The sequence below is a fragment of the Camponotus vicinus genome, unplaced genomic scaffold (assembly GCF_025532165.1).
Source record: "Camponotus vicinus isolate PSW18456_S1 unplaced genomic scaffold, iyCamVici1.0 SCAF_12, whole genome shotgun sequence".
Lineage (NCBI taxonomy): Eukaryota > Metazoa > Arthropoda > Insecta > Hymenoptera > Formicidae > Camponotus > Camponotus vicinus.
The window spans coordinates 4,977,096-4,995,458 of record NW_028141948.1 but is presented as its reverse complement, the minus strand read 5'-3'; the positions used below and the strand labels follow the sequence as shown (position 1 = coordinate 4,995,458).

The 18,363-nt window shown below is 29.5% G+C and overlaps 2 protein-coding genes and 2 long non-coding RNA genes across 8 annotated transcripts in view; 1 reads left to right on the top strand and 3 right to left on the bottom strand.

The window, feature by feature from the left end:
* Positions 1-3,088: 3,088 nt before the first annotated feature.
* Positions 3,089-4,438, bottom strand: LOC145962880 (uncharacterized). Its single transcript, XR_014436018.1, has 3 exons — positions 4,158-4,438; positions 3,187-3,476; positions 3,089-3,107 (listed from the first exon to the last, which is right to left on the bottom strand). It is a non-coding gene; the product is annotated as an uncharacterized LOC145962880 (long non-coding RNA).
* Positions 4,439-8,923: 4,485 nt separating this feature from the next.
* LOC145963009 (uncharacterized) lies at positions 8,924-13,436 on the top strand. 3 transcript variants are annotated; one of them, XR_014436054.1, is made up of 4 exons: positions 8,924-9,460; positions 9,567-9,685; positions 10,514-10,572; positions 13,223-13,436. It is a non-coding gene; the product is annotated as an uncharacterized LOC145963009 (long non-coding RNA). The 3 variants fall into 3 exon arrangements; XR_014436053.1 differs by lacking the exon at positions 8,924-9,460 and having other exon boundaries at positions 9,472-9,685; XR_014436052.1 differs by lacking the exon at positions 8,924-9,460 and having other exon boundaries at positions 9,472-9,698.
* LOC145963008 (uncharacterized) lies at positions 12,395-14,208 on the bottom strand. Its single transcript, XM_083084576.1, has 3 exons — positions 14,070-14,208; positions 13,806-13,936; positions 12,395-13,404 (listed from the first exon to the last, which is right to left on the bottom strand). The coding sequence occupies exons 2-3, from the start codon at positions 13,894-13,896 to the stop codon at positions 12,506-12,508; spliced, it is 990 nt and encodes a 329-aa protein (XP_082940702.1). The 5' UTR covers positions 13,897-13,936; positions 14,070-14,208; the 3' UTR covers positions 12,395-12,505.
* Positions 14,209-16,109: 1,901 nt separating this feature from the next.
* The window catches only part of LOC145962677 (uncharacterized), a 90,588-nt gene continuing 88,334 nt past the window's right edge, over positions 16,110-18,363 (bottom strand). For all 3 annotated transcript variants that reach the window (XM_083083922.1, XM_083083923.1, XM_083083921.1), the window contains exons 2-5: positions 17,537-18,114; positions 17,202-17,416; positions 16,964-17,123; positions 16,110-16,867 (exon numbers count right to left, since the gene is read on the bottom strand). In XM_083083922.1, coding sequence (XP_082940048.1) covers positions 16,698-16,867; positions 16,964-17,123; positions 17,202-17,366 — 495 coding nt within the window. In that variant the 5' untranslated portion in view covers positions 17,367-17,416; positions 17,537-18,114 and the 3' untranslated portion in view covers positions 16,110-16,697. The remainder of the gene's footprint in view (positions 16,868-16,963; positions 17,124-17,201; positions 17,417-17,536; positions 18,115-18,363) is intronic.

Sequence of the window (18,363 nt, the reverse complement as noted above, 5' to 3'; positions counted from 1 at the left end):
AAGGGAGGGTGTAGAGGGGAGGAGTTGATAGCCTCTGTTTTTTGTTTTTTGTATGTTGGATTAATTTTGGTTCGGTCTAGTCTGTACAGCCATTTCTGATGCCGGAAGGAAAAGGAAGGAGAGGATAAGAGCGAAAGGAAAAGTACGAGGAAGGAAGAGAGGCTGGACGGAGGAAACAAGGGACAGGAGAAAAGAGAGAAGAGGGAGAAGTGCAGAGGAAGCAGTCAACCACAAGAAGGAAACAAAGGCGGGAGAAGGAGGGTCTGGAGCCAGGCGGGTGATAGGGGGGACGAGGGAGGGAGGTCAAGGAGGGGGAGGATGCGTAGGGTGGGTGAGGGTATTGTAGTCTGTAATGGTCGCAAAATGGCCAGGTTGGGGGGGAGAAGTGGTATAGTTTTGTTAAAGGTTCGGGAACGCTCCTTGTAAAAGCGCCTTATAATCCCCAAGGGGCGACAATAAACTATCAATCAATCAATATAATAATAATAATTACATTAATTTTACATTGCATTAATTTTATTTAATTAATATGCATATGTATATACATATATATATATATATATATATATATATATATATATATATGTATATACATATGCATATTAATTATATATATATCTCAACAAGTCTGAGAAATTCAATGTGCAGACGTACGAGCGATATTACGAAATTCAGAACTTAACACCATTTACATAGTACAAGTTGAAGTTTACTTTAAGCAATTTTTACTTTGATCAATTATCAATAAATCCATTGCATTCGAATGTGATACCGATAAAAACTAATTCGGGCAAGCTTAATGCACCTGAAAACATTAATGTTCTAGCTTTGACGCCTACTATAGCAGTAGTTTATTGGATGCCACCCAAGAAAGTGAATTGCGTGGCCGTCACCTGCGAAGTGCATTGGAAGTCAGTTACATTAGTGAACGGCACGCAACAAAAGAGCAAACAATTTATCAATGTGCCGAAACGTGTGGCAGACGGCAGATTTTTCACAAAGATTAACTTGTCGCTACCAGTACAAGATTACTTGATATACGTGCGTGTGTATCCAATTAATTTCAGCGATTTCTACAACGAGAGTTTAAGCAAGATCGATATATATTCAGAACCAATTAATATTACTTTGAGCAGGGTCGACATTAATAGCATGGACATTTCATGGATCTCAAACATTAATCTGACGATCTTTTCTACACTAGAGTACAGAGATATTGCAGCAGAAAAGTGGCACACAACGAATTATATTAAAATGAATTATAACAAAGAAGTAATATATCATGTGGAAGATTTACAATCGGGAACTTTATACAAGTTTCGCTTGATATTGAGATACTTCGAATATGAGGAAAATTATACATGGCCGGCTGATGAAAGATTTATTTTTTCAACACTTGGTAAGCAAACGAAGATACCCATACAGCATAATAAGGTTGCAAACATATTGAAGAATAATTTAATTGAAAATATAGTTTTGCGTTCGATAGCCATTAATTTCTGTTCAATAGCCGTTCGGTAGCCGTTCGACGGGCGTTCGATGACCGTTCATTTCCGTTCGATGACCGTTCAATTGCCGTTCGACGGGCGTTCAATTCCGTTCGATGACCGTTCATTTCCGTTCGATGACCGTTCATTTCCGTTCGATGATCGTTCAATTACCGTTCGATAGCCGTTCAACGATCGTTCGTTTCCGTTTGACGGGCGTTCGTTTCCGTTCGATGACCGTTCATTTCCGTTCGATGACCGTTCAATTGCGTTCGACGGGCGTTCATTTCCGTTCGACGAGCGTTCGTTTCCGTTCGACGGGCGTTCGACAGGCGTTCGACAGTCGTTCGATGACCGTTCAATTCCGTTCGACGAGCGTTCGTTTCCGTTCGACGGTCGTTCATTTCCGTTCGATGACCGTTCAACGGGCGTTCATTTCCGTTCGATGATCGTTCAATTACCGTTCGATAGCCGTTCGACGGTCGTTCGTTTCCGTTCGATGGGCGTTCGATGACCGTACAATAACCGTTCGATCAGGGTTGACGCATTATATTATAATTAGAGGCGTGCAAATCTGCTCTCACTCCCGCTCGTTCTCGACAGCGAGACTGGATTCTCGCGACTCAGATTATCGGGAGCGCTGTTATCGAGAATAGAGGCTCGAGAACGAGCGAGTCCCGAATCTCGATGCTCTATTAGACGGAGTGGGGATAGAATAGTAGTGGGGATAGTATGTATATATATTATTAATATTTATACACATTAGAAGAAAAAAATTTTTTTTATTAATAATGACCATAAGATGTTCCGTGAAGGGTTGCAATAGTATTTACAACAAAGGATGTAATAACCATTTCTTTTCGTAAGTACAATTTTTTTTGGTTAAGTCCTTTTGTTTCTCATACTCCAATTGAGTATCTTTGAAATGACGTATCTGAACATGGAAAATCTTGAAATATATAAAAATCTTAAATGAATTTTAGATTTCCAGTAAAAAATGCTGATCTTTTAAAGAAATGGATAGCAGCAATAGGAGAAGATAAAGATTTTCAACCATCAACTGCAAATAGAATTTGTCATCTTCATTTTAAAATATCAGATTTTTTTGACACACCAGGAATAAGGAGAAAAATTCTAAAACATGATAAATTTCCTACAAGAAATTTAACATTGATACATAGCGATGAAAAAGTTCAAAATGATCCTTTAAGCGATCTACATGAAATGATTGAAATGCGTGAGTATATAATAAACATCTGTTATTATATTGCATGAAATTGATGTTTTTTTTAATACATATATATTTTTAATACATATATATTTATTTGTACAGAATATGAAATACATAAAAAGAACCAGCAACATAATGTTTCTACACCTGAACCTGAACCAGTAGGTTAGTATATGACAACATGATTTACTTTTATAAATATATAATAAGCATTTTATAATTTTTTTCTTTTATATATACATACACACACACACACACATATATAATCTTGATCTTTTTTTAATTTAAGAAATTTCCATCACATCGGAGAATATAACAGAGAGACTTTCCATTGATATTCAGCCAATCTCAATAATTACGAACACAGGTACCCTGGCGAAAATAAGAAACTTTATAAAGCGTTAACAACCGTTGAGTGAGGGTTTTCTGAGAGTTTATATGCTTTTCAAACTTTGTAAGAGCACTTACATAACGCTGTTGGGTTTTGAATGCTTATCAAACGCTGCAGTGTTGCAATTTTTGTTCTACAAACTCTTTATATAATGTTACATGAAAGTTTTGCAATGCTGAGGTAACATTTTTCAGAGTACGTTCAGTAAACGTTGATACATCTTCGTGTACAGAGTTTACTATCAGACTTCTCAAACGTTTAACAAACACTTTTTCCAATACCGTTTTTTCACTTTCAGCAAATACTTTTTCAATGTGGCGAATTGTACGGCGTTTACACAAACGGCTTGGAAACGCCTAAGAAACGCCTAAGAAATGTAATAGTACATATGTATATAGAATATGCTTCCTCGCTTTGCCGCTATGCGGCGCTGCATCAAATTAGCTAACTCGTATTCAACTTTCCGTCATAAAGTGTATATAAAGAACTGATACTAACACGATCCGAAGTTTATTTTTTCTTTTAAGGACCATCTACGATGGAAGTAATATGGAGTGGACGGTGGAGTAAGGCGTAAGCGAATGATTCTTTTCCATTTCGCATTACTCATTAGTCTTACTCCACCGTCCACTGCACCGATATTATTTTCATTGTAGACGGTTCTTTAGTCAGTTTAATTTAATAAACTGATTTAATTTAAAATAATTTGTTTAATAATCTGGATCGCTTGTTGGGATTCAGAATATGGAACAGATTATTTGAAATTAAATGGATAAATGGGAGATAGCCTATTTATTGCGTATATTAAAAATAAAATATAAATAAAAATAAAATTATTTTTATGGCCGAGTGTATTTATATACTTTTATAAATGTCCAAGATATTCACTTATCAAAAATGAAAAAAGTAATATGTCTCGAAAGTTCATGAAATTTTCACATAAATTCCACGTAGATTCTAGTACCGTTTTTGAGCAGATTATCCACTTGAATATCCACGTAGATTCAACGATATTAATCTACGTGGTAATAACGTGGATTTCACGTACTGTTTTTGTCGGGTAATCGCTTAATAGAGGATGCACGCAGTTTCCAAAGATGAAATTAAACACTTAATAGAGGATCTATAAATGTTTAAAGAACTCTTTGCATACGCCATGTAAACGCTATGCAAACTCTCAAAAACGCTATGTACAAACGTCTTTCAAACGCTGCAGTGTTGCAATTTTTGTTCTACAAACTCTTTACTAATCGTTTTTAAACTCTCGACGAACTTCCACAAACGTTCATGTAAACGCCAAACAAACGTTCATGAAACGTCTCATTTTTGCCAGGGTAATTATATAAGATCGTACACAATTTATCTTTTCTAGATGTAATATCTAACCACATATAATGTTTATATAGATACAAGTACACAAAGCAAGAAACGTAAGGCATGTGATTGTGACTGTTCTGTTCAAATTAAGAATTTGAAGGAAGAAAATAAGAAATTAAGAGAATTGCAAGAAGATCAAAATAAAAAACATATTGAAGAGCTTCAAAAACAAAAAGAAGTATTCAAAGATCTACTTCAAAAAGAAAAACAAATAATACAAAAAAAGTTAAATACAGCCCATATAAAATCCAAATATTTAGTCAGGAAGACAAAGAGAAAAGATAGTAAAATAAAAAATTTGTCTTCCTTACTTGATGTTTTAAAACAAAAAGGCTTTGTTGCACAAACAACTTTGGATACTTTAAAACAAAATTTTTCTAATACTATCTTACCAATTGTACAAAATGAATTTTCTAATAGAGGTAAATCTATGCATGCAAGACGCTATACTAATGAATTGAAAAAGTTTGCACTAACCCTCCACTATCACAGTCCAAAAGCCTATGCATACTGTCGGTTAGCACGTTATTCTTTTACCCAGTAAGCAAAATGTTAACAAATTGCGTGCAAATTGGCAGCAAATTTAATCAAAATTCCACACCAAATCCATAGCCATCTGTGTCCGCATTAAGCTCGTGTTTTGCTAGCAAATCTTGCTGACATAACCTGACAGCAAATTGGTGACAAAACCCGAGCAAAGTTTGCTGACATGTTGACGTCAAATTGTCGGCAAAAACCGAGCAAGATCTGCGCGCGCGCAATCTGACAGCATATTGACGGTAGAAACCGAGCATGATCTGCTTTTGACCAAAGTGTAATAAAATTTAATATTACAGAATAAGTTTTATTGATAAATTATAATTTTCTTTTCATAAATAACTATGAAATGTAATGTTATATCGTAGTTATATCTCACGTAGCAAATTCTCTTTCAACTTAATTAGATTAATAATAAAGTAAATTGTGAAAATAATTAAATTTAATTTATAAAATTGAGATATAATTTATATGATAATTAAACTCTTGCTTTATGCTTCAAATAAGATAATTTTCCATTTATCCTGTTGATTCTAATCAGTTTAATATTCTCATATTAGGCTTGTATGAGATATCAAAAATTAAACCAATAGAAATATACTTTTGATCTTTTATTAATAGCCACTAGCAGGCTTTATATCTACTTCTAACAAAAATTTGATTGCGAGAAAGCGTGCATCGTGTAACGGAAAGCGAAGAAACTATTGAATCAAGGCATCTAAATACCGATTATGCAGGTTTTGCTCGGTTTCTGCCACCAATCTGCCGTCAAATTATGCGCTCAGATCTTGCTCGGTTTTTGCTGCCAATTTTACGTCAAGTCATGCAGCAAGCTTTGCTTGCTTTTTGCTGACAATTTGTCATCAGACTTTCCTGCACAGATTTTGCTCGGGTTTTGCCGCTAACTTGACGTCAAATTTTGTGCGCGCAGATCTTGCTTGGTTTCTGCCGCCAATTTGACGTCAAGTAATGCAGCAAGCTTCGCTTGCTTTTTGCCGCCAATTTGTTGTCGGATTTTGTCAGCAAGCTTTGTTCGGTTTTTGCCGCCAATCTGCCAGCTTAATCAGGTAATAACAACTCTTGTAGAAAAATTGTAGCCTTTTTGCTGACAACAATTTTTAGCAAGCACTTGGCGAAATCTGTTCGAGCAGACTTGGCTAACTGGGTATTTCTATTATATATATTTACTATTTATGCATGTATTTCTGTATATATTCTTACTGTATGTATTTGCTATACTCATCTCCATATATTATGTACATTCTCAGTGAGAAATGATAAGTCGAATAGACGTCTAAGACGTTTAATAGATGTCCAATAGACGTTTATTAAACATCTTAGACGTCTAACAAACGTCTATCCGACTTGTCATTTCTCACTGGGTTATCTCATATTATTTTTTTACTTTACATGCTATTGGATTTTAGTTAATGACACTACATTATATACTGCGTGATTGTACTTTTTTACTAACAGAAATGTATTCTCATAATATTTATAGAACTATCATGATGTTACCACATCCTTCGTCATTGAGACATTGGACTTCCACAGTCAACGTTAATCCTGGCTTTCTTTCTGAAGTATTGCAAGCATTAGAACAAGTACCATGTGAAGACAAAGACTGTATTTTAATATATGATGGAATGAGCATACGGCAGCAAATATGTTGGAGTGAAGTGGATCACAGATATATTGGCTATTGTGATTATGGGAATGATTTCAATATAGAGGGAAATGAGATAGAAGCAAAAGAAGTATTGGCTTTCATGGTGGTAAGTTTAAAAGGAAAGTGGAAGTGGCCAATAGCATATTTTTTAAAACATGGAATGCTATCAACAACTTTAGCGGAACTAATAAAAACTGCGTTAATATTAACAAGCGAAGTAAAATTAAGAGTAAGATCAATAACCTATGATGGTGAAAATACTAATATTAGCGCTTTAAACAAATTAGGCTGCAATGTATTCTCTGAGAATTATGAAGATATTAGAAATTTCTTTACCCATCCTGTTGAAAATCGTAACGTATACATTACATTAGATACATGTCATATGATCAAACTAGGTAGAAATGCTCTTGCAGATTATGGAGAATTTCAGTGTGACGATAAAACTATTAAATGGGAATACATTGTCCGTTTACATACCCTTCAAAAACAATTAACATTTAAATTTAAAAATAAATTAAATTTGCAGTGTATTTATTGGAAACAGAATAAAATGAAAGTTAAATATGCAGCTAATACACTTAGCGCTTCTGTTGCAAATGCAATAGATTTCTTGAGACAAGAAGGATTAAATGATTTTAAAGATAGCGAAAGTACTATAAAATTTATTAGAATAATTGACCGTTTATTTGATTTTCTTAATTCAAGAAATCCATTCGGTAAACATTTTAAACAACCCATTACAATACATAATTTTCATTATCTTCAGGCTATGGTAGAAGAAAGTATAGAATATTTATTCTCCTTGAAAGATGGAAAGATGCAAAGATGGAACATCTTTGAAAAACTCGGGCAGGAAAACATTTCTTTATGGTATTGCAATAGCTGCAAAATCTGTTTTATCTGTTTCTCAAAATTTATTATTTTCATCTAATACATCCTATAAATATGTTTTATCCTATAAATTCTCTCAGGATCATATAGAACTGCTTTTTGCAAAAATAAGAAGTTATAATGGTCATAATAATAATCCAAACGCATTACAATTTCAACACATTATGAAAAAAATTTTACTCAGAAATAGTATAAAAAATTCAAATGCTACAAATTGCTTAGAATTGGATAGCGATCCCGTTGGATCAGTATTTGATTTTTACTGGAAAAAGAAAAAAAGAGAAGCTGTATTATATGATGAAGATGACACAGCTGAAATAGAGGATGATAATGATAAAAATAATAATAATATTATTACTTTGTATAATATTCAGGAATTGGAAGATAACATATTATATTATATTAGCGGATATATTGTAAAACAATTAAAGCATATTAATTGCTATTCTTGTGCAGAAAGTTTGTTACAAAATAATTATATAGAACATAATTATGTACATCTTGAATATTTTTCTAAATTTCTGGACTATAGTAACAATGGTGGGTTAATTAGACCATCTAAAAGTGTCTACAAAATAATTTTAGAAACTGAAAAACAAGTAAAACAAGTAACAAATAATTTTGAAAATTTAACAATTAAAAATTTAGATCTTAAAATTATAACTTATGTAAGAAATGTATTAACACTAGACAATCTTATTTTCTCAGATTTAAATTGCGAGAATACTGATCCATCAGAAATACCACATAAAATAAGATTAATTACAGCTATAGCCCAACGTTATTTAAAAATAAGATTACATTCATATTCGAAATTTTATACTCAAGAGATTTTAAAACCAGTTAAGAAAAGACAGACTTACAAAACAAATTTTATTTTCATGTGAATAATGCTATGTATTTTATTATAAAAATATTAATAAAATATAAATAAATAAATAAAAATATTAATTAGCAATTATTATTATTAACATCAATTATCATCCCTTAACATTAATTATTAAATATTAATAATCAGTTTTGCAAGAGACCGATCAGTTAAGATTGGGTTAGGTTGCATTCCAATCGGTTATTATGTACATACAAGTTGTACATTATGGCCCATATTCTGAATCCTCTTTTATCGATAAAAGTGCTCCTAAAAGCGGCCTGTAGCCAATCAGAAGGCTTATATGCTACTTTTAGAGGCACTTTTATCGATAAAAGAGAATTCAGAATATGGGTCTATATATCGGACCGTCTAGGGAATAAAGGTTAGCGGTCTATTATTATATAGATAGCGGTCTAGTATTATATAGATGTCTGTGACTAGTACTCGTCACTCGTTGATACTTGATTATTCAGGTTGGCAATACGATTGTTATAACTCTCGTAGCGTTTACACGTCTTCTTAAAGCCGGATTTGTAAGTCTACTCCTTTTCCTCAGCAGGAGTAGCGTTACTACAACTAGTGTAATAACATCGGCGTAAAGCACGATTTAGGGCCTGAGCCATAGACTTATATAATAGACCAAGCCAACCGTGAGAGCAACCCACGCTGGCACAAAAGTGAGAGAGCAATAGCTGGAGTTGTGCTCTCTCTGTCTAAATGTGATAAGGTGGGGATAAAGGAGAGAATAAGATAGAATAAGATATAGTGCCTTCTCCGCCTTCTCCGTCTTCTCCGTCTTCTCCCACTCTCTCTCAAATATGAGAGAGAGCGGACGACTCCATCACTATCTCTGTCCTTCTATGTCGGCGTGCGTGCGCCCATAAGATGGCGCGGTCTATTATATAAGTCTATGGCCTGAGCACAAAGATGTCGTAACTGTTTCCGACAAAGTCGTATGCGTAAGTCGGAGACGTTAGTCAACGCACAAGGATTTTACGTAAACGTAGGTATCGCATAACATGCAATACAAGATACAGCCTACGTTTACGTAAAATCCTTGTGCGTTGAATAACGTCTCCGACTTACGCATATGACTTTGTCGGAAACAGTTACAACATCTTTGTGCTCAGGCCCTTACACGGCATCTAACACCAGTAGTTGCAACAAGGAGAGTGTCGCCAATCAACCGGAAATCGCCATTTTCAGACAAATTTATAATCGAAGAGCGGTAGTGTTGAATTGTAAAATATAATTGATAATAAAATAGAAATTTCAAATGCGTAATCATTATTTTTAATTACTACTTATTAAAATATTATTAATAACTGTAATAATTGTAAAATATTAAGTAATTTTATTTATATTTTTGAATTTTCGAAAAATATAAGATGAATTTATTAGTTGCTATTTTTATAATGTGTTTTTTAAAATTCTATTTAAAAATACTATTTAAAATGAATTAGATTAAATTAAATACTATTTAAAATTTTATTTTAGACACAAATTTAAAATTTTGAATATTAAAGAAATTAAAAAGTATAAGAAAAACTTAAAAACAAAAATTTTTTATCTTTACAATTAAAGTCTAGTTTCGTTTTTTTATAAATAAAACATTTCCAATTGTGAAGGTAAAATAATTTTACGTATTGTAAAATATATATATATATATATATATATATATATATATATATATATAAATTAATTTTTTTTATTTTCTGTTTATATAAATTATTAATGTTACCTGATAATTGAAACAATTACATTGAAAATTTCAATTAAATTGACAATTATATATTTAACAATTTACATATTTTATATTATACAATTTGAATATAAAACAACTTATTTAGATATTGGGTTGTCCGGAAAGTTCTTTCGGTTATTTTACTTTGAAATAAAAGACGTCTTTTATTTCAAAGTAAAATAACCGAAAGAACTTTTCGAACAACCCAATATAATTTTTTTAATAATGTAATTATGAAGAATACAATTAAGAATATACAATTAGAATATTCATCTCTTGATATGAATGATAGAGTATTTATCCCATTTTTAGATGAATTGAAGAGCAAGATCAACATATGCTGGAATTTCTCCAGAGAAATTTCAATTCTGGTAATGTATTATTCGTTAATTCTTCTGCCTGTAAAAATATATGAAATATAATAAAATAATCATAAAAATTCGTTATTAAAATAAATTTTATTATTGTTATTATTATAAAGAATGAATATCACATAAAGAAATATCACAAAGAATGAATGTCACAAAAAATATCATAAAGAATGAACATCAGAAGCTCTTTCCCTCTCTTTCTTTAATATAACTAAATATGTACCTTAATCACTATTTTTTTATATAATTTTTATGTTTCTTTAAAATTCTATATAAATATTTAATATAAAGATCTTACATAAACTATAATTTATATTAATGCAACATTTGATTTAAAAATAAATATAACTATGTAACAATGTGTAATTAAACGTAAAAATTAAATATTATTTGATATAATTATGCATTGCCATTGTCTTGCTTGACATAAAACTCTTTGGTGTATTAATAGTTTTTGAATATATTTTTAGTCTAAATAAAGCATATCGCCTTGTCATCTTCTTTTTTAAATTATGACACGTTGGTATAATATAAGATATATTATAAAACTTATCTTCAAAAAACTGTTTTAGATTAATATTAGTAATTGATAAAATATCATTATGTGCTCTAAAAATTTTTTCCATTTCAAGAAAAAAGTGAAAAGTTTTGTCATTAACATAAAATAATGTATGATTTTTATAAGCTCGAAGTACAGTTAATTTATTATAACTTAATTGACTAATTTTACGACAGCCAACATATTTAATGCATTTATGACAATATTTTTGCGTATTAATAATACTGGAAACAATATAACCGGCAACGTGATGTAAAATATTTAATTCAACACGTGATAAAGTAACTTCTTTATTCGTCGTATTCAACTGACAATCAACTTTATTTATTTGTAATAATTTTTTTTGCTTCGGAATAACAGATAAAAAATCTTGCAAAAATTCTCGGTCATCTTCATTATAGCTTCTTGTTGATATTTTTCTCATATAATGGGAAATACTAATTAATTTTAAATCGTTTTTGAATTGAAGAGCATTCAGTGTACAATGTTTCATACGTAATACCGAAAATAAATTTTCGACGCAATCTTGCGTAAATCTTCCAGCTAAAATGTATTTATAATTTCTATTATTTAGCAAATATGTTGATAACTCAATTAGTGATTTTGTACTTAAAATCATTCCTTTTTGAAATGGTTTCCAATCATTCTTTTTGCCAAAAGTTAATGATGAAATTAATGATATAAACTCATTTAAAAAATTTATAATTTCGTCAAATTTTTCGGACTTAGTTTGACTTATTCCCCAAATTGCTTTTTGACTACTAACTATTTTAAACCAAAGTGCTACATTTTTTACTAGCCATGAAGTAGTTTTATATTCTGGCTTTGAATTTTCAGAAGCTAAATATTCCAATCCTGTACTTACTTCGTGACTTAAAATATGAGAAGCACTTTTTACGCGCATTTTCTGGAAATGTTTTGATCTATCAAGATATTCTTTGCGTAATTTTGGACATAATGATAATAGAAAATTTTTTTGTTCAGAAAGTAAGTCATGAAAATGTTTAGCTTGTGCTATATTTGTTGGTAAATTATTTTTTTGCACAAAACTATCTGAAATAGTAATAAATTCATGATTAAGCATTCCTTCTTTAAAATTTTTGAAAGCATGTGTACAATCATGAAAAAAAAAGATATGGATTTTGATCGCACGGATGAATACATTTATTTTGTATTGTAGAATATCTTGATGCATAAATGTTAAATGCTCTCCACATAGATTGATTTGAAGCACCCAGAAGCATCTGAAATAATACCATGAACTTGTAATCCGATTTCTTCAGCTTTTTTAATGATATTTATTATAATTTGTTTATACACTGATCCGTGTGTTCTGTTTCCAGTATAATAATATGCAATTACTTGTTTCCATCGCTACCCTACACCTGCGAGCATAAATACTAAACTATGCGTTGCGATTTCATTTTGATCGTGATCAGGTAATGTTACATTTCCAATATAAGTAAATGACGATGTATCAAAGATAATGCCCGGAGTTATACTTATTTCATCTAAAATGAGTACGCAGTCTTTATCTCTATTATCACTAAATTGTGAAATTTTAATATTTAAAAATTGATAAACTTCATCAAGTATTCCACTTGTAAATTTTAAATTTTCAAGTTTTCTATTTAATGTTCGAATAGATGGAAGTGGAAAGTTCTGATTTAAAAGTTCTTTATATCCTGAAAAACCGCAAGCAAATTTTAATTGATATGCTTTAACCAAAGTTGCATTACACCATTTCGGAATTTTTTTATATTTCTGATTTAAGAGCTTTATCTGATCTTCATTCAAAAGTTGTTGAATGACTTTAGGAAATTTTTCATTAATGCACACTTTTTCCTCTAACTCCTTAATTTTATTCTTGTATTTGCTTTGCAAACGTTTATGCCTTTTTTTCATGGTCATTCGTAGTGATTCTGACTTTTGAAGTAGTTTTTCTAATTTCTTGATTTTTTCTACATATGGAAGAATTTGTTTGTTCAGATCACATTCTGAAATTGATACATTTTGTAGGAAGTGTCCATCGCTATTTAATTCTGCTATTTCATCCGTGTTTGATGTAAGATGTTTTGACTGTTCTTTCAGATTATTTTGTATGAAGTTTCCATCGCCACTTAATTCTGCTATTTCATCCGTGTGTGATGGATGACGTTTTGACTGATCTTTCTCTTTCTCTGGATTCTTTAGAGGCTCTATTGTAATATGCTTAGACTTTGTTGTAGATGATGTTATTATTATAAATTCTTTCGTTGAATTTGCAGTATTTTCTAAATAAAAAATAAATATTGTTAATACATAATTATTAGTATTTATAAATTTCATTAAAAAATTTATCATTACTCATACAACACAGAACATTGCAGCAATACTGCGACAATATTGCAATGTTACAACAATATTAATAATATTGCTGCAATATTCTATGCTGTATGGGTAATTTCAACTAATAATCAAAGCACTTTTTTTCATAAATTAAATCGAATACAAATATACATATATGTATACATATATATATATATATATAAATATATACATATATATATGTATATATAGATATATATATTTCGTTATTACACACACACACACACACGCACGCACCCACGCATGCAAATATAATCTAAAACTAAGAAAATAAAAATAAATGAAAGATTATAAAAATTAAACTTACGATTAATTGTAGTTTTTCTATTTATTTGTTGGGTTACCAATTCCCCAAATATTTGTTGGAATTGCCGTATTTTTAAGTTTTTTTGTACCATCAACACGTACTTTTTCCCATATATTTGAGGTAAAATGAAACTTAAAAATAAAAAAATATTTTTACTATTTTAGAAAAATAAATTATAAAAACTTCTAAATCTACAAGTGCAAATTTTTGCAAAATATAGCAAATTAAAAAAATAATAAAATTTAATATAATTGAGAAAAATACCTCACATAATGCTGTAGAGCTACTTAATGTTTTATTTTCCAGTTTAGCATTTTTTATCCATATTTTTCGACGATTAATATCTTTGGGGAAATAATTCATTTTCACACCTTTCACAGAAGTGTTTTTACACCCACTCGCTGCACAAGTCACCATTTTTTGCTAATTGTAAGTAATAATTAAATCATTATTTGTATAGATCGAGTTTTGATTTATTTTAATATTAGTTATTATCACATATATCAATAATAACCCAGTGAGAAATGATAAGTCGAATAAACGTCTAAGACATCTAATAAATGTCTATTAGACATCTATTAGACGTCTATTCGACTTATCATTTCTCACTGGGAAGTAATACTTATTACTATGAATATAATTTTAACATATAAATAATATATAAAATAGAAAATTATTTTAATGTAATTTGAGGTTATATTTCATTTTAACTAAAATTATTTTGTGTATACTTATTATTTGTTAAAAAGTACTATTAGTTATTTTCAATTATTGTTAAGAAAAATTTAATAAAGCTTTTTATATTACCTATTTAAAAAATGAACACCTAAATAATATCAAAATATTAAAGGCGATCAACGTGTACTACGCGCTATGTTTATCTACCCCTACTACCGGCTAACCGGAAATTGGCTATAAATGGCGGAGCCAATCAGCATTAGGCACATGCATTGGCGACACTCCCACTCTAGTTACAACAGCGGTTGTTACTAAACCTGATTTAACGTTGCCGTGTAAACGTACTCATTGAACTTGTCTACGATCATATAGTTAGCAGACAAATTTGATATTCCCTATTATCTATTAAATCGCTTGGGAATCGTTTGGGCACATTTAGGAATAGATTCTCATAGTTCAGGAAATAATAGTTTATTTATAATTAATTAAACTAAATTGAGCGTATAGTTAACAGACATAAATATAAAAAAAAACATTTTTTTTTAATTAACGTGAAATTATTTGGGAAACATGTCTGTAATGTTTCTAACGTTTGGGAAATAATTATTTCATCTGAAAATCGGTAAATATGAAGGGAGCTCGCCTTGATTACCTTGACCTTGACATATGTTGTCAAGGTCACTGCCCTGAGTAACATCCAAAAAATTTTAACCGTCGCTCGTTGTTTATTAAAAAGTTATTAACAAAAGAATTTTACAATTTTAATGCTTTTTATCTCCGAAAATATTGATTTGAGAAAAAAATTTTAAGCAGAAAATAAAGCCGCTGAAAAACTACAAAAAAATTTATATGCATTTTTTTCATAAACCTACTATTTTAGCTATTATATGAAAAAATAATTTTAAATACATTTAATACAATTTAAATTTATATAGAATTTAATACAATTAAAAAGTATCACAAATGTATGTGTACACACACACACGCGCGCGCGGGGGGTGCAAGGGGGGCCTTCGGCCCCCCTCCCGCAACCACTCCGCCGGTAGGCAAGGTGGACTTCGCTTTACAACTTACAGCATATATCCATTGTGATTGAACTCTTCGCAATGCGTCCCCTACCGGCGGGGTGGTTGCGGGAGCCCACTATACAAAGTAATGTATTTAATACGTTTCGATAATGTTTCTTTGTAACGTGAATTGTTTTAGAGATGTATACAGAAACATTTTAGAGAGGTAACATAAACGGTTAATGTCCGCATTCAGATACTTACATAAGAAACATTATAGAAACATTTCTTGATATTGTATCATAAACATTTTGTGGAAATAGTATTTAAATGTTACTATGGTATATTACTATAATATATTTACAGCTACATACACAATAATATATTTATAGTCAATAGTAAAACTTTTAACTACATAATGTACCGATTTAAACTATTTAAACTATTTTAACTATTTTTTAAGTATAATATATATTGTTATGTTAATATGTTATACGTAAAAATAGATTAAAGTCAACAAAGTTATGTTGTTAAAAGTTCTTACTATTAACAATTATATTATATATAATCACCGACTATATATAAGCAAATTGGAATTGAAATGGACGTAATAACAACATTTCATGAAATAATACATTTATTTATTTAATTGCATAAGTATAACTCGCAATTTATTAAAATAATTATTATTTTAATTTAATATTTATACATAACATAAATTAATATAAATTGAAGATCGTAAACTCTCTATGAAAAATATTATATTTGAAACAAAACATAGATAAAGCAAAAAAAACTTCTTTCTTATTATCATAGCATAATATTAAAGTATTACGTAATATATAAATATTTATATCGTTAATACTAAAATAAAAAATAATTATTTTATATCTGTATATACAATTATATACATGTATAGTATTTTATAATAAAATATTTTAAAAACTTTATAACTTTTAACTAAACTTTCGTAAATTGCAACTGAAATTAAATAAATGTAAGAATTTAATCACTTAAATGCGTTTAAAAAAGAATAAGTATTTAAAATAATATAAATATTATATAAAATAATTATTGCCATTATATAAATATATTATTTTAATTTAAATTAATTATATAATTATTAATTTCATATATTAAATGCTATAGAAAATAAACTCGTGGAATAAAAAATCAAATTTTTTGTTTAAAAATAAAAATGAAAACATTATATGTTTACGTCGTCTGTCGCAGTATCGTTTCTTGCAGTTTCATTCCTTGCATTTTCATTTCTTGCATTTTCACGATTTAATCGCAGAGTTGATTGTCTAAACCATGCTTTCAAAATCTCCTCAAATTGTGCTTCTGTTATAGTAGGACAGATATTTTTAATGGCATCTGAAGAAATGAATATTTATAAGATACAAAAATAAAATAAATATAAAATAAAATATGTGTAAGATATGGGGAAACAATATTTTGTATACAACTTACTCTTCATGCACATAATTAGTTTCAAATCTTTTAATTTAAAATTATTTTTAGCTCCTGTCCAAGAACACTTTGAAGCCAAATTATTTGTGAATAATTTTTGCAATATCCTCTTCATTGCATCTTTCTCATTTGTTCCACCAATCATAGTTAACATATTAACCTAAAATATTATTATTTATTGATCATATTCCTAACGCATTAAATATCAATTTAAAAACAAAGATAAAATTGTACATACCAGCTGTGATTGTGCTTCCTCAGATACTAATATAATTTCAAAATTATTAATATTTTCAAGACAATCCATTGGTAATGGTGGAAGCAAGTTAATATTACGGTGAATATTTACATTATTGCCATTATTTTCTAAAATATGTAAACGCTCGTCTATTCGTCTACACATTAATTTTATTTCGAGTATATTTCCTAATATAGTATTTAGAGTTCTAGTAGCTGTAAAAAATAAATATGATTTGTATCTATGTTTTTATTTCTATTTCTATAATTATAGTGTGTATTTGTGTGTGTGTGTGTGCATATGTGTGTGTGTAAATGCTGAAAGCTAAAACTTACTACAATTGTCTACAGGAATATCATCTTTTGTAGGAATAACATTGTCCTCTGCTTCTAAATGTATTTTTCATCTTTTCAATTATGCCTTTTTCAATACCTAAATGTATATATGCACCAGGTGGCATATTTACAATATTACATAATGAAGGAGTTTTTAGCAATGTTCTACAATTTTTTGGAACAAGCAAGTTTTCTGATTTCATTATTGATAATAATTCATTTGCAGAATTATGCGAGATGTTATTTTTAATAATCCAATGAGCAATTTTATCTGCTAAGGCAATTTTATTCTGCGACTTAAATATATCTTTATCAACATTAAAATGTGTTGGTTTAATTTCAGAAGAATTGCTAACTAAGTTAATATTTTTATATCCATCGGTATTACTATTGTTTGTATTTAAAATATTTTCATTATAATTTTTTTCATTAAATTTTTCATTATTAGAAGAGTGCTGTATTTTATTATTAATAACATGCAGTAGTTGTTCTCTGGTCTTAGCATGTTCATTATGAACAATCCTACGGAAATGTCTATTTGTAACCTTTGATATTTCTTTTTTCTTCCGTTGTGGTATCTAGAATAAAAATAGAATATAAATAAATATTGCACAATAAAAGTAATCTCTATTTCGTATATGCATTCTAACACATATATTGTAAACAAAAAAAGGTTATAAATTGAGATGTAATCGATTTTTAGGGTTAGGATCACTGATACAATTTTTGTAATTTCTTATTTACGGTATAAATAAGTGTTAGAAGATACATAACATATAAGAAATTTATTACATATAATACTTCTATAATAATTAAGTAATTTCTAT